Source organism: Vidua chalybeata, chromosome 3 (assembly GCF_026979565.1).
Source record: "Vidua chalybeata isolate OUT-0048 chromosome 3, bVidCha1 merged haplotype, whole genome shotgun sequence".
NCBI lineage: Eukaryota > Metazoa > Chordata > Aves > Passeriformes > Viduidae > Vidua > Vidua chalybeata.
The window spans coordinates 82,292,692-82,307,467 of NC_071532.1; the positions used below are offsets into that span (position 1 = coordinate 82,292,692).

Consider the following 14,776-nt stretch of genomic DNA (forward strand, 5'->3'; position numbering starts at 1 on the left):
TGGGAAGCTGATAAAAAATACAGAGAGCCTTAAAGCACTTTCCAAAGTATCTTACATCTGATATTCAAACAATTTCCTGACAGAAACATCCTGGTTGGCTGCATGAAGACCAGAGAATGCCATTTGGACACCTAAGGAACTACTCTCACTGAATAAGTGAGCAACTTAACAAAAAATACTTGCATCTTTGCAGTACTTTAATCTTTACTGTTTTAAGTACAGAAAATCGTGACACTGAAAAAATAAATCTGTCCAAGAGCAGAATATTGTTCCTCTATTTCAGCAAATTAAAATTATCAATCTCTGGTTTATCAATCAGTATTCAATAAAATCAAGACTCCTTTTCTTTTCAGTGCAGCTTCTGTCTGTTCAAGTCAGAAAAGAAGTATTTTGCAACTAGTAGCAACATTAGCACTTAAGTATCTCTATCACCATAACTTTTTTTGAATTACGTAAATCTTCCTCCCAACTCTATGGATTTTTAAAACATCAACCTGCTTTAGTCCTGAATGTCTGTTTTTAAAATATGCAACGTTTCAAATTCAACAAGAGTTTACATATTTTTTTTAAATATAACCCACCTTTGACTGAGTTAAGCACTTTTTTGTAGCAGAAGATAGACTCAAGTCAGATTGATATGAATTGCAATGACCTTTCTGTCGCACCTTTCTTTTAATGTCAGATTCTGATTCAGAGTCATCTGTATTCTCCATTACACTGTCTAGAAGGGAAAAGATGCAAAAACATTAACAAGAAATGTCCACTCATATACTGTTATAATTATGAACATCTTATTTTTTTACATACACAAACTAAACAAATACATTTTCAGCCTCAAAAATCTACACTCTTTCAAATGTGTCATGATTTGTTGTATGACTAAAAAATAACATTCCCCAAAGCAACTTCAGAACGTAGTTTTAGTAATCCTATTACAGAGTCGCTCACTGACAATTTTTATCTTATATCTTTGCAAAAGGCTTTGGATTCATAAATCTATGCTAACTTCACTGCAAGTCAAATGGAGGGTCTACTGCCAAAAATAGGAGAGGATGCTAGATTATGCTATTAGACCACAAAACTTTTTTTAAGACTCTTTTCTTTTTTTTTTTTTTAAATATATATGAACACTTTTTCAGTATACATACTGATGGTCTCACAAACATCCCGCTATAAGAAGACATCTCAAAACTAAAAAATGGCTAATTTTTGAAAAAAAAATAATAACAGGTGGGGTTTTTTCCTAACTTACTTTAGAGTAGTACTGCTGAAGATCTACTTAACATTAGCCTAAAATGGCACAGCAGAACAACTTGCCAGTGCAGGTGACTATGCAGCTGAACAGCAGGTAGACAGACTGTATCTATGCTAACAAAGCTTAACAAAACACAGGGTATTTTCTTTTCCAGTTTCACAATTTCCACACCTGAAACCAAACTATATTTTTTCTACTGCACCTCCAATAGCGAGGTTGTTGCATCTAACAACAATGTAAGAGCATGTTTCAGTGGAGGTACAGAGCTGATGCTGGTTCTTTTATTAACTCCCTCAGTGTATGAACACACTTCATACCAACTGCTGGTTACTACATAGCATTTTTCTTGCACTAACACTGCTACAGACGTTCCTCAACAATAATTCACAAACAAGCTGGGGGTTTGGGCTCAGACTAGTTAACTCCAGTGATCTGTTCCATCTCCAATTTTATGATCCCAAATCTTCCCTATTTCTGTTGCTTTCAAAATAACTGAAGCCTAATTTAAAATTATTACATGACTGAACTAGTTGCAGAAATCTGTCAAGAAGGGCAAAACCGTCCCTTCATGCACAAACTTGTACAAAACTGGAGTAACACGATCTAAGGCTGTAAGCAGATATAACAAAGGTTATATAAGATTTGGTAACACACCCACCCAAATCAGGTATTAAAAAAATTATTCTGCTTTGAAATGAGAACTCTAAAGATAACTTACCCACTCCTTGAGACCGTGGTAATCTAATGTGGTCTGCTTCCACTTTCTGAAGCTGAGGTGGGTATTCTTTTCTGGAAAATGAATAAGACGTATGGTTGTTCTTTTAACAGACACCATTATAATCGAGTCACAATTATACATTAACAAAACAAACCAGAAATGTATCTGAAAGCTACAAATAAGTAACTTCTCCTATTACATGCTATTTGTACACATAAAAAAGTATTACCAGAACGATACAAACAACCACAATAAATGTCTTGGAAGTGTTTCTGATCTGAATCTCCTCTATAATAATCAATAGTTCTGGACTCTGTCATTTTTACACCCAAGTTTCCAAATATTGAAGCCTGCATCTTCCCCTTCTCCTCATTCATGAAATACAAGACAGATACTTTAAAAAGCCAAGAATAGAAACAACTATTATTTTAATATAAAAGTAGATTCCACAAGTTCCACAACTTAAAAAACAAGAAGAAAAGATGCAAAACAGAGGAAGGAGATTCGATACCAAAAACTGTTGTGGCCAAAAACCAGAAAGAGCAACACAGCAGACATGGATCCTATATATTTGTTTTTAAAATATTGAAATATAGACAAATTACTGGATAGTAAGCATTTTGTTGGTATAACTTGTATAATATAGCAACATTTGAGTCTCCTGAAAGATGTTTTCAGTTTGCACACATGTGTGTCAAATCATGCTGATAGCAAATTAGATTCCTGAAGCTCAGTGCACGTGGGTTACTGTTTGTAGCACTTGTCTTTCTTTCTCAGTGCTCTGAGCACTACAGCTCAGATCCTATTCTTGTCATGACAGAGGATGGCACACATCTGAAACACAGGAGGCCTTGTCAACAAACTCACCAGAAACTGGTTTTATTGGAAAGTTAAGCACTGGGCTGCAAATGGGTCACACATGTCTCATACTACTACCTCTGATTACAAGGACATTAATCAACAGGGAAAGGGCAAAGCAAACAGCTGCAGGCAGTAACACCACCACTAACAGCTACATTTTGAAGACCCATCTGACAAAAATTTGGCTATGGCTGAAGTAAACTTTAGCTTCAGTTATAAGATTTTGTTTCTTTCAGCACACCATTTCCTAATATACATCAAATGATAAAACCTTTGCATTTTCTGCATTTGTAGATAACATTATTAATTAATATCTTTGGAACAAGATTAATCTACAATGCCCTTTGAGACACTTCTTGCCTAATACCAAACACATTTGAATGTGTTGATGGGCTGCAGCTTTAAAGAAAATTCTGACAGAAAGAAGGCTTGAAAAACAAGCATGGCTACTCAGAATGTAGAGATGTCACAGTACTTTCTCATGACTGCTGGCAAACGTATCACAGATGATGATTAGGTAATTTATTTATTACTGATTGTGTCAAATGTGTTTCTGAAACAATCCGTCTGCCCCAGAATTTTTAAAATCAAAACTGGAAACTCAGTTTGAATATTTATTCATAAATTCAATGCATTATTTTTTTAGATAATTTTCCTTAAAAATTCAAACACGTGGAATTACTTTAAGGCAGAATTAGTGGAAATAAAAGGCAGAGCTCAAACTCATAATTATGAGAAGCTGTACTATCAAAACCAATGCTCATGACATTCTACAAAATTTTAAAAAGCTGTAACATCATTTTAGATTTGAAAAATAGAAATACTGCAGTAAGGGTGTGCAAGCTGTTGCATCACTTGTAATAACTATCTTTCACTAGTATTTCATAACAGTAAGTCTTGTTTTGAACATAATTACTTCTAGAAAAATCATTTTCTATAAGATGTCTAAAATACTTAAAACTTAAATGATATTTAAGAGAAACAATATTGAAACTATTTGTCATTTAACTGAAAGCAAACAATAAAGCAAATCATATGGCAGATACAGAGTACTAAAATTTCTTTTAAAATGTAGTTCACAATTCAAGGTCTCTGCGTATTTCTAACTTACAACTTTTCTTCTAAGAACCATACATTTGTATTACATTTTTGGCATGCAAAATGTATTTATTTTATTAAGATTATAAATTCATTATTTATCATATAAGGCTAAGTAATTCTTTTACAATAAATGAGAATACACTAGCATTATCTACCCCCACCTGAATTTTATTTTAGCAGTATAGATTCCTGTTTATAGCTATTAAACAACCAAACACTTGCAAGAATACAGAGGCTGTAGCAGAAGAAAAAAAGGGTATCTTTCCTCTCCCACAATATAGTACTTATACACTCACAGTGCACAAGCAACACCCAAACCCAAGTCACAAAAAAACAGGTCCAAGACAACTGAGGCTTCCCAACACACTTTAGTGTGGTTAGCAATTCAAAGTCAGGCTTGAAGTTTCTTTGAATTAGAAAGAAAAGTGAAGACAACTTTAAAGACTATCTAATTTGAGATTTCAGCTAAAAAAATTTTAAAAAATAATGCTTTCTTGGAGACAGTGACAGCCCTTCCACAAGAGGGCAGCAACTTTGGGCACCTTCTACTACTTTCCTTTCCTGAAAAACCCACAAAGAGAAAGGGAGAGCACACCACAATGAAGTTTTTACAGACTACAAAACGAAGTTGCCCTTCTGGGCACAGTATTTGCTGCTGCCTGAACAGCTGCAGATCCATTAATACCTTCTCCAGTAAAATACTTAGTACACTGAGCCAATTAATTGTGAGTGCAGAAACAGAAAGGGAAATAGGTTGTTTTTTAAATCAAACATTATATCTACCTTTAAAAGGACTAACTGAAAAAGAAAAAAAAGTCTTAGGACATATTTAAGAACATACAGCACTTCTAAACAAATCCCTTCTTGCTGTTAAACCCTGACCAAAAGTGAGTCTTCCATTTCAATGGGAATAATTGAGGGATCAAACAGCTGAGCTGATCACGATGCAAGATTACCTATATAATACTGTGTCTAACAGTTAAAAAAACAATGCTCAGAGGTGAAACAATTTTAGGCATCTTGTTTATGTCCTAGATTATAAGAACTTCTAATACCTTTAAGTACAAGGGAATTAGACAAGTATTTGATAAAAAGCAATCTCAGGAAGTAGTAAAGCACCAAACAGCAAAACACTGATTATAGGAGCACAAAAGATCAAGCTTTTTCTGTAACACAACGGACTGAAATACTCAGGTAGTCTGGACAATGCAACATCATGAACTTTTGACATATTTTAACTGCTAGATGCCACAATATTCTTGAGGAAGCATGTTTTGCCCAGACAGAATGGTGTCACTGATTTCGTATTTTCAGCTAACATTCATTATTACTGCTATGTTCTCTTGCTGATGGAATTGGACCTTAGTGTCTTCACACCAGCCTGGTAGACAGACCTTTATGAAACTCTCCAGACAAAGTGACATTTTCACTTAAAATTTTTTCTCTAGGAAAACAAAAACCAGAAATGTGGTGGGGGGAATGAGGGAAAGGGGCAGCTCCATAATTTCTGTCTATGCCAGAAAGCAAATAAACATGAAGAAACATCGTATCTGGGAATTTGGGATGGAATGCTACCTACAATTTGGTACAAGCCACATCAAAAAGGCTGCACCAGCTCCTAATTTTGTTGAGGTGCAGGGCTTATACAAGAGCTGTGTTTAATGCACAGCCTGGCTCTTTGAGAGGCTGCCTTATTCAGCCTTTCTTCTATTTCTGTATGCATTATTTGGAGATGTATCACTGCAGGCAGGCTGTTGGTTTCTACATCATTACACAAAAAGAGAGGAAAGCACAATAAAATTGAAGCACAAAGCTGCTGAGGTGAGATTTGCCTTCAGCACGTGTTAGAGGAAGAGAAAAGTACAAAAGCCAAAGGCTGAAAGGAGAAGCAGCAGCACAGGGAACAGGGTTTTCAGAACACAGGTCAGCAACCCCATTTGGCCCAGAAAGTCAGGAGCTGCTGCTGCACTTATCATTACAGTAATGATTAAAGCAAAATTTAGCAGCTCCTGCCTACATCATCTTCCCCTGCTAGGACAACAACAAAAAGCAGGCAAAGAAAAAGGAACATATCCAGTAGTACTGGATGAAGAAGCTGCAGGTGACCCCATGAGAAAATTAAGATCACACCAGCAGGGAACTCAAACCTTTTCTTCTATGCCATACAGCGACACTAACTGGCTGATGAGTATCTATTTGATAGTTCTTTTAAAAGTAACAAAAGACAGTAAAACAGAAAGGTTTGATTTTTTGAATTTGAAATAAATATGGAAAATCCTAAATTCAGAAAGAACTGTGCTATTTATATCATTATTAGTTAAACATTACCTGGTATCAAGCTCATACTGCCAAAAGCCACCTACACAGACAGGATATTTACAAAAACTCAACGACTTCATTACTATCAAGAAAACATTTCCTCTAACATGTAACTTTAAGCTATATATGAAGAAAAATAAATGTATGGCATTTCATACTGCTAACAAAATATTAACAGCAGTAAACCAGATGCAAAACAAGTTAGAAATTAGCCCAAAATGAACAATAAAAACCCAATGTGTCAAGTTTTGCTGTACATTTTCTGTTAACTGTTTTAATATATGCACTTCACGAACAAAATATACACAGTAATGCAATAAAAACCTTTAATGCAATTCAAATCAAGCTGAGATGATGGAGTGAGAGCTGTTAAACAGCCCACTAAGAGCTTCAGAAACATTTTACTAAGATGCTTCAGAACTATGCTATTACACAAAGTTTGCTGCTCTACAAAAAGAATTAGCACTGAATTCTTAAAATCTAGAGAATGTTTATGCAATTTTGCATTGGATATATAAATAAATTTCCAGTGGAGAATTACCCAAAATTCACAGTAACACAGCATTTCTTAGAGATGAATGTAAAGGTCCTTTTTCAATAAAAGCGAGTAAGTGAACCATAAAAACAGAACTAAAAGCAATCAACCCCTATCACAGTAGATATGATCAACTGGATTGAATATTCTTTAACTAGCATTAATATAGCACTCTATCAGTTCATTTTCTTAATGCTTATTGCCATGCTCATTTGATCAACAGTAAGCTTACCTTTCCTTTCGGTCCAGATTGCTTAAAATATGAAAAAAGAAAAAAACACATAAGATGTAAAGCCCCACATGTGTTGTACATCACTAAATGCAAAAGTTATTAAATATAAATTGTAACTATTTCATTGATTTTCACTCACCAGTCTAATTTTCAAACAAGCATTATAATTTTTTCACCACATCTTTGTCAAAGTAATTAGAAATGCACAAACACTACTTCACAAACAGCAACAGTCAGTGGTCTAAATACTACATTGACTTGACTCTTTTTCAATGAGTAGAATTTTATTAACTCTGCACTTAACCTGGCCATCTCACTTTACTTACAATGCAGAAGCCATTAAGATAGAATTCTAATACACTAATTATAATCAAGCCTCATTTCCAATCACAGAACCATTAAGTTTGGAAAAGACTTCTAAGAGAGAGGTCAACCACTGAAACAATTCCTGACTGCCATGCAAAAGAGAAAAAATTACGTAAGCACTTGTATCCAACTAATAAAAAAATATATGTGTTTAAATGGAGAAGCAAATTTCAGCAACAATCTTTAAATATTTCAGAAACCACATGGAAAGGCTAAAGAAGGATAAATGGAAACCTTCTTCTGAGGTTTAGGCCAAAAAAAGAAATCTCCCCAAAAGAACCTAGGAACTAGGGCCACTAGTTTACAAGCATCTCCATTAACATGAGTTACCATAGAAATGAATGTAGCTGATGCTCACAATTCTGGTCCTTTGTACACCAAGACTGACAACAATAAATCTAACTAAGCTTAGCACACAGACAATTTGAAAATAGCATCTACATACCTTGTGTCTTTTCAAAATTTGCAATATGGAATGCTGTAAACTTTTAATCTATGTGACTGTTCCTCCCAAACATCAAAAGCCTAACAAACCTCTGACATACATGCATTACATTAACTGTATTCTGTAACAGAACAAATTCAAATTGTTTCCTGTTTTACTTCAGCCAAACTAAACAGAGTAATGATATTATATAGTAACAAAAATTCATCCTCCTTTCCTTTTCACAAACAGTACACTCACAAGAATAGAGCAAAATAATTCTCCTGTTACTCAGAAAACAGCAGGAGTGGAAGCAAAGCAGGTAAGAACGTAGTCCTGATAATCCTACAGAGTGCAGTATGAAAGCACATTCCACCTCCAGAGTGTTCTGGGAAGAGAGTAAAGGACTTCAAAACTAGATGTGACCATGGCAATTTAAAACTGGGCTGGTAGGTAATGAGCCAGTGCTGTGTGAAGGTGGAGAAGAATTGCTCCTAGCTAGAGCTAGCCTTTACTAACAATAAACACTGCTTTTGTGCAGGTCACACACCAGTTTATCAATCCAGTCAGATCCAAACCATGTCTGGATGGAGCCACATCCTGTATCCTTGCAACCTGTGCAGTTAGCATGTAACCTGGATTAACTGTTTACAGGTGCCTCAAAGAGTCACCAGTCACCCTGTTAAGGAACACATACCTAATGCTGAGGAAACTTAACAGAAGGGAAAAAATTTCCAGAATGCCTGATATTATGCACTATCATGACATCATTTGTTTAAAATTCCTCACCAATATAATGCATTTAAAGGAATTCTCATTTTTATACCTCAGGAAGATTAAGAGATGAGAATTCTGGACTGATGACTGTCCCTACCCTAACTGCTTCATGCAGCTCATGCATAAGATTTGTTAAACATGCAGTACATACATGCTATTTCAATGCCAAGTCTGGAAGAACAGTCAGTCAACAATGTAAGACAGACTATGCATCCATTAAATGAAGCAAAATAGTGTGAACCAACTACAACACTAGAGCAAGCTATATCTGAAAATCTGTTGTATCAGACATTAACAAATTTTAATTTAATCCCCAGATTCCACTGGAAAAAAACATGAATATTTATCAAAATATTATTTTGAAATAACAAATTTTGTTGTGCTAGAAACTTGCATTTTACATATGAGTGCAACAGATACTCAGACAGACTAAGTTAACATGCATGTGCAAAAAAATTGCAGGAGATAAGAAATGTAGTACAAGTCATACACAAATACAACTTGATAGAGATTATAACTGAGCTCATAATCAGCTTGCTCCATGTGACACCATCCCCACCCAAAGAACCCAGTGTAAGTAACAGAATCTGTTATGTCAGCGCCAGAAACTGAAATTTCTCTATTTATTTGTGTTTTTATTTTTTATTATCTTTCCAAGAACCTACCATTGATTTTAAGAACAATATATTAGATTAAATAAAATTATTTTCCCTATGTTGTTACTGATCATCACACCATAAAACAATCTACAAATGCAAAAAATTAACAGAACACAACTTTGTAAGACCTGCAAATTAGCATAGGAAAACAAAAACAAAACGAAACCCAAAAATGAGCATAGGAAAACAGAACCCAACAATTTAGAGCCCAATTTCCATGCTATCAGCTCTTCTGTCTTGATATATACCTAGAACTTTTTTCTTGGTTTGCCACTTACATTTTTCTGCAAATAGTCCTTTTTGAGAAATCACCATCAGCAGTTACTTTTAAACTCAACTATTGCCTAATGTCAGCACAGACTAGCCAAAAAAGGATATAAAAAAATTCCTACACAAGTAAAAATATAAGACCGAAATATATTACCCAGTTTATATTGTTTGGAATTTCATATTATGGTCAGTTTTAAATAGTTCTATTTTAATTGGCTTTTTTCTGACTATTGCCTTCTCACTCAGAAACATGGTTTTAACATCAAGTAGCCCTGAAATTTCTCTTATTTATTAAAAAAAAGAGTCTGTCAGGAAGCCACATTTTATTAATTTTCAATCCTCTAACTCAGAAAAATATTTAGAAGCTTTTATAAAGCAGTCAGTTGAGTCAGAAGCTACTGGAATTAAACATCATTGCAAAGTTCATATGTAAAGCTCACCCTCAGTCAGTTAGATCATGCTGGTTCTGATATCCTCCAGTAACAAAGCACTACTGGGACTGTTATGACTACTTCCTGCCTTTAAAGCTCCAAAAATATTCCTAGCATAAGAGTTAGTTGTCTGTTGCTGATGTAAATTAACTACAATAACAATCCTAAGAGAAAACATATTTAAAACACTCAAGATGGCTACTATCCAATTACTTCACACAATATTCAGCTTGCCTATGCTATGCATTAGTTTTCTTTCTGTGTGTCACACATGTCAAGTCACTACCTTCTTTTTCTTCACATTACATTGTAGGCTTATAAAGAAGGAAATCCCACAGGCAAAAAAGGTATGCAGGCAAATCTAAAATCCCTGAAAATTAAGAATCTCTGGAGCAGGTTGAAGAAACCTATGGCACTGAACTTGCTAAGATGAATCCATTTTGACTGGCTATTTGAAGAACCATGTAACAACAAAGTTTAATCAAGTGCATGAGTATTATCAAGTCAACAATCACAGCAGTCTTACATGATTTTGCTTACTTCAAATAATTTTCATTAGCACTGCAAATCAAAATTTTACCCTTCAGAATAACAAAAAAACCCACAAAGAACTTTTCCCCCACAAATAAAAAAAGCAAGCACAAACACACACAAACAAACAAAATCCACCAGAAAGGTAAGAGCATGAATGCTTAGACATGGCCCACATTTTCCTCAATGGGACACTGCACAAAAATATTCTAAAAAGGACTTCATGCAAGCAAAAGCACAGCTGATTCAGCCTAAATCACAGTGATAACATCTACCCCATCTTTCAGCTTAACTCATGGTAAAAACTGACGATCCTTTTTAGTCATCAGCCTGATAGCAAGAAACAGTGTTGAAAAGAGAGATACCTACTGCATCTGCTACTACTAAGGGGAAGGAAATGTCCATCTTATATACCATATATATACACACTTATATAGCATTTACAAACTATAGTACATTTATAGACTATAGTTGGAAAGAGGCAACAACCTAAGTCCTCAAGGACAGGATAAGACAGCAACTCCCCTGCGAGGAAAGGTTGCAAGAGTTGGAGTTGTTAGCCTGGAGAAATGAATGCTCCACGGAGACCTAATTGTAACCTTCAGTACTTGAAGGGGCCTAAAATATAGATGGGGACAAACAGTTTAGCAGGGCCTGTTGCAATAGGACAAGGGGCAATGGTTTAAAACTAAAAGAGGGTAGATTCAGACTAGATAGAAGAAAGAAGTGTTTTACAATGAAGTGCGAAACACTGAAACAGGCTGACCGGAGAAGTGGTAGCTGCCCCACCCCTGCAAACATTCAAGGTCATGTGGGATGGGGCTCTGATCGATCTGGTCTAGTTGAAGATATCCCTGCTTATGGCAGGGGGATTGGACTAGATAGCCTTTAAAGTCCCTCGTTGCATCCCGGGTTTGGGTTCAGATTAGGGGTTCTGATCTTTGTTAGTTGGCCGGTTCTGCGTACCCTTGTGAATCCCCCGTGTTTCCCCCCCCCCGCCACGGTGGTCAGCTCCAGGCTGCCTGCCACTGGAGCATCCCCCCATCACTCCTGTGACCACTCCCCACCCCGTCCGGAGCGTTCGGTGTCCATCACCCCAATCCCGCGACCCCGTTCGCTCTGTGTCCGCCCCTGCCGCGTCCCCGTTGGGCGCCATGGTCCACGTCACCGCCATGGCGCCTGCCCTCATTGGGTGGGGGGGCCAGCTCCCCTCACCCCGCCCCTGATAAAACCCCACGCCTCCCGGGTCCTGGCTGCCATTTCCCCCACACGGGTGCTGGAAGCGCGGGTGGCAGTCTCCCCGCCACAGCTCTCCGTGGCTAATAAAACCTTCCCGCTTCCCTCGTGGGTGATTTGGACATTCCTTCCCTCTTTGCCTTGGGCCCTCGCACGGGCGACAGAACCCGGCAAGCCTTGGTCGGTGCGCCGCGGCAGTGGCACGTGGGAACAAGCGGCGAACCCGAGCTCTGGAGGGAGGCGGTGCCGAAAGGCGCCGGAGCTGCCCGGAGCCGAGAGAAACAACGAACCGCCGTTAGTGTCCCTTTCACCCCAAACTGTTCTATGAGTCTATTATTTTGCGACTGAAAAATTCCTTTTTCGGTCTGTTTATTCAATGCCAGATTACTCTAATACAAGTTTGAATCACATCATTCATTCACATTAGAATATGGGCTTTCTTTTTGTGAAGTCAGCAAATCCAGCTGAGGGAAGTATGATGAAAAAAAACAGGATAATGCCTCTATATGATCCCATCATTCTAAAAAATCTTTACTTAGAAACAGAGAAGAAAAAAGGTGGCAGAAGAAGGAAGCTACAAAATGCAGACAGAATAAAGCACTCACAAAGGAATCCACAGAATTCATAAACAAAAAGACCTCTGAATGGATAAACCTCCAAAGAAAATTCCTTATAACAGTTGCTATTTCATGTATTTGTGAAACACATTAGGTATACAAAACACCTAGAACCAACCCTGCAATTTACAGAATTTTGACAGTGTTTTAAGTTTCAAACCAATGAAGTTCAATTCAGCATAGTTCAGTAAGATTCCCTGGTTTCCAGTCATCCTTTCTAAAAATCATTTACATAGATGCAAAACTTTGCTCCTGTTAGATTTTCCAATTTATATGTTTTACACTATATTTATAGACTATATACAATCTTCAGATCTATGATTTAATGTTTACATGGATCTTACACAAGCTGGAGTTGCTGTGACTTAGTATTTGCTGATCATGTTGTCAACTATGTGAATTGCAAACTATGTTTGTCTATTTCAAAGTATTTTCTCAAAATATTTATATTAGCAGGTGCTTCCTACTACCTGCCAGTGTTCTTTAAAATGACTAAATTCTACTATTATATGATAGGAATTACTAAATGGTTTTATGAAACTTTAGTAATTAAGGTCAAAGCTCATAATCAAGAATGCACCCATGTGATTACTTATATTTTCTTAAAACACTTCATAGCATAAGGAAAATAATTTCATACAAAACCAGGGAGAATTTTTACAATTGAAACACCTGCAGAAACAAATGTACTTAGTCTTACCTTTGGGCTGCTGTTTTTACTACAGTTGTTTGTGCATGTGCGTGGTGAAAACGTCTGCCATGTACCATAGTTACAGGACCAGATATATTCTGGGCATTTTCACTGCAAACATATAGAAAATATTTAAGAAAAGACTCTGGAGTGTTTATACGGTCTTAGGTAAAACATGTGGTGTCCTAATTTTACAAGACCAGCCACACAACACCAAGTATTAATACCAATAGTAACATTGTTAGGATCATTTTACAGGCATATAAACATTCAGCCTTATAATAAAATAGACAGTTTTTTTTTTCCTGGAAGAAAAGGTTAAGAATTTTTTATTCAAGCCTGCAAAAAGACACTACCTTTTTAATGACTTGTAACCATTTAGAACTAATTTTATACTTTCATCTCTCATTTTATTAAGGCATAATATTCACTTCTTTAATATGACTGAAGGGGCAAAATGTGAACAGACTGAATTCAATAATGTCCCTCAAAAGAAAAAGTGAACACAGCAGATTTATGGATGCAAGATGACTTGTAACTGAAAAAAATCAACACATTTCAAAAAGAAAAAACAAAGGCTTCTCAGGTACTCATATCTCAACAGGATTCTTATTCACCAATGTATCTTAGCATTCCTTGGGTTCCTTCATTTATTACTTTTTGACTTTTATCTCATTATTATGTAAAACCAGTAATTATGGAGAGAAGATTTCTTACCGTTACTCTCTCTAGTAAAAGCTGACATTAAGATACAGTAGGTCAATAATACAGTGCTCCTTCAGAGATCATTAAACCCAAAGAATGATCCTGCATGCCGCTGTGACAGGACACACAATACTATGCTTGAAATGTTCAAAAATCACACAACTTTTAATAGACAGCATGTTGATGATGCAGACTGTTTCAAACTATGGAAATACAGTGTTTAAAATGTGCTTTTCAAATTGCTTGGAATACAGCGCCTAAATTGTGCTTTTCAAATTGCTCGAAAATTTTCATTGCACTAGAGAAAATTATGTGAAAAATCATTCCTACTAATAATATTTCTCAGAAATATTATCTTGCCATTTGTCCTGTTACGAACAATGAAAAGAAATCCGAAGTACTGCAATTCAAAAAAAGCTGGAGCTGGCAACCAATTTCTAATCCCTCCTTCACATTCCCCCAAAAGAAGAAAATGAGTAATTGTTACTGTGCTTTTTAATTTTCATTTTAGCATTACAAACCCTTCTGGTAGCCTTACATAAGTCAAGATCAGAAGGTTTCAGAACATTTCTGACTGCCCCTAACATAACCATGAACATAACAGAACAAGACTTATCAAACGTAAAGGGTTAAATCCTCTTTTCTAGAATATGAAATTTAAAAACATCATAAGCCATCTGAGTTAACAGTCCAACATCCTGAAAACCAATCGCATCCATGCAATCACCAACCTCCTGAAAGTAAACACACTCATCTCACATGCTTCTAAGTCAAAGCTAAGCAACTCCAGCTGGTCAGTCATCATCCAGATCAATCTACAGTCAACCTTCTGTCTAATTTGCCACCTCAGAAATAAAAAGCTGACACCTACGTGCCCTAAATACTTTAGAATGTCTCAAATCCTCTTTGGCTTCCCATTTCATGTCTTTGGAAAAGATATTAGAAAAAAAAAAAAAAAAAAAAAAAAGCAGAACCAGAGTGCAGGAATGCCCTCTCAAATACTTAAGACCCAAGGACTTCAAACAAGCAAGCAAGTCTATGTATCTCC

The 14,776-nt window shown here is 36.2% G+C and overlaps 1 protein-coding gene across 3 annotated transcripts in view; it reads right to left on the reverse strand.

Moving 5' to 3' along the window:
• Positions 1 to 14,776, reverse strand: part of SENP6 (SUMO specific peptidase 6) — a 73,370-nt gene that overhangs the window by 28,717 nt on the left and 29,877 nt on the right. For 2 of the 3 annotated variants that reach the window (XM_053938641.1, XM_053938642.1), the window contains exons 5-7: positions 13,033 to 13,134; positions 1,974 to 2,044; positions 582 to 721 (exon numbers count right to left, since the gene is read on the reverse strand). In XM_053938641.1, the coding sequence (XP_053794616.1) occupies positions 582 to 721; positions 1,974 to 2,044; positions 13,033 to 13,134 (313 nt within the window). Of the gene's footprint in view, positions 1 to 581; positions 722 to 1,973; positions 2,045 to 7,021; positions 7,043 to 13,032; positions 13,135 to 14,776 lie in introns of all 3 variants that reach the window. The other variant, XM_053938640.1, reaches the window with a different exon arrangement.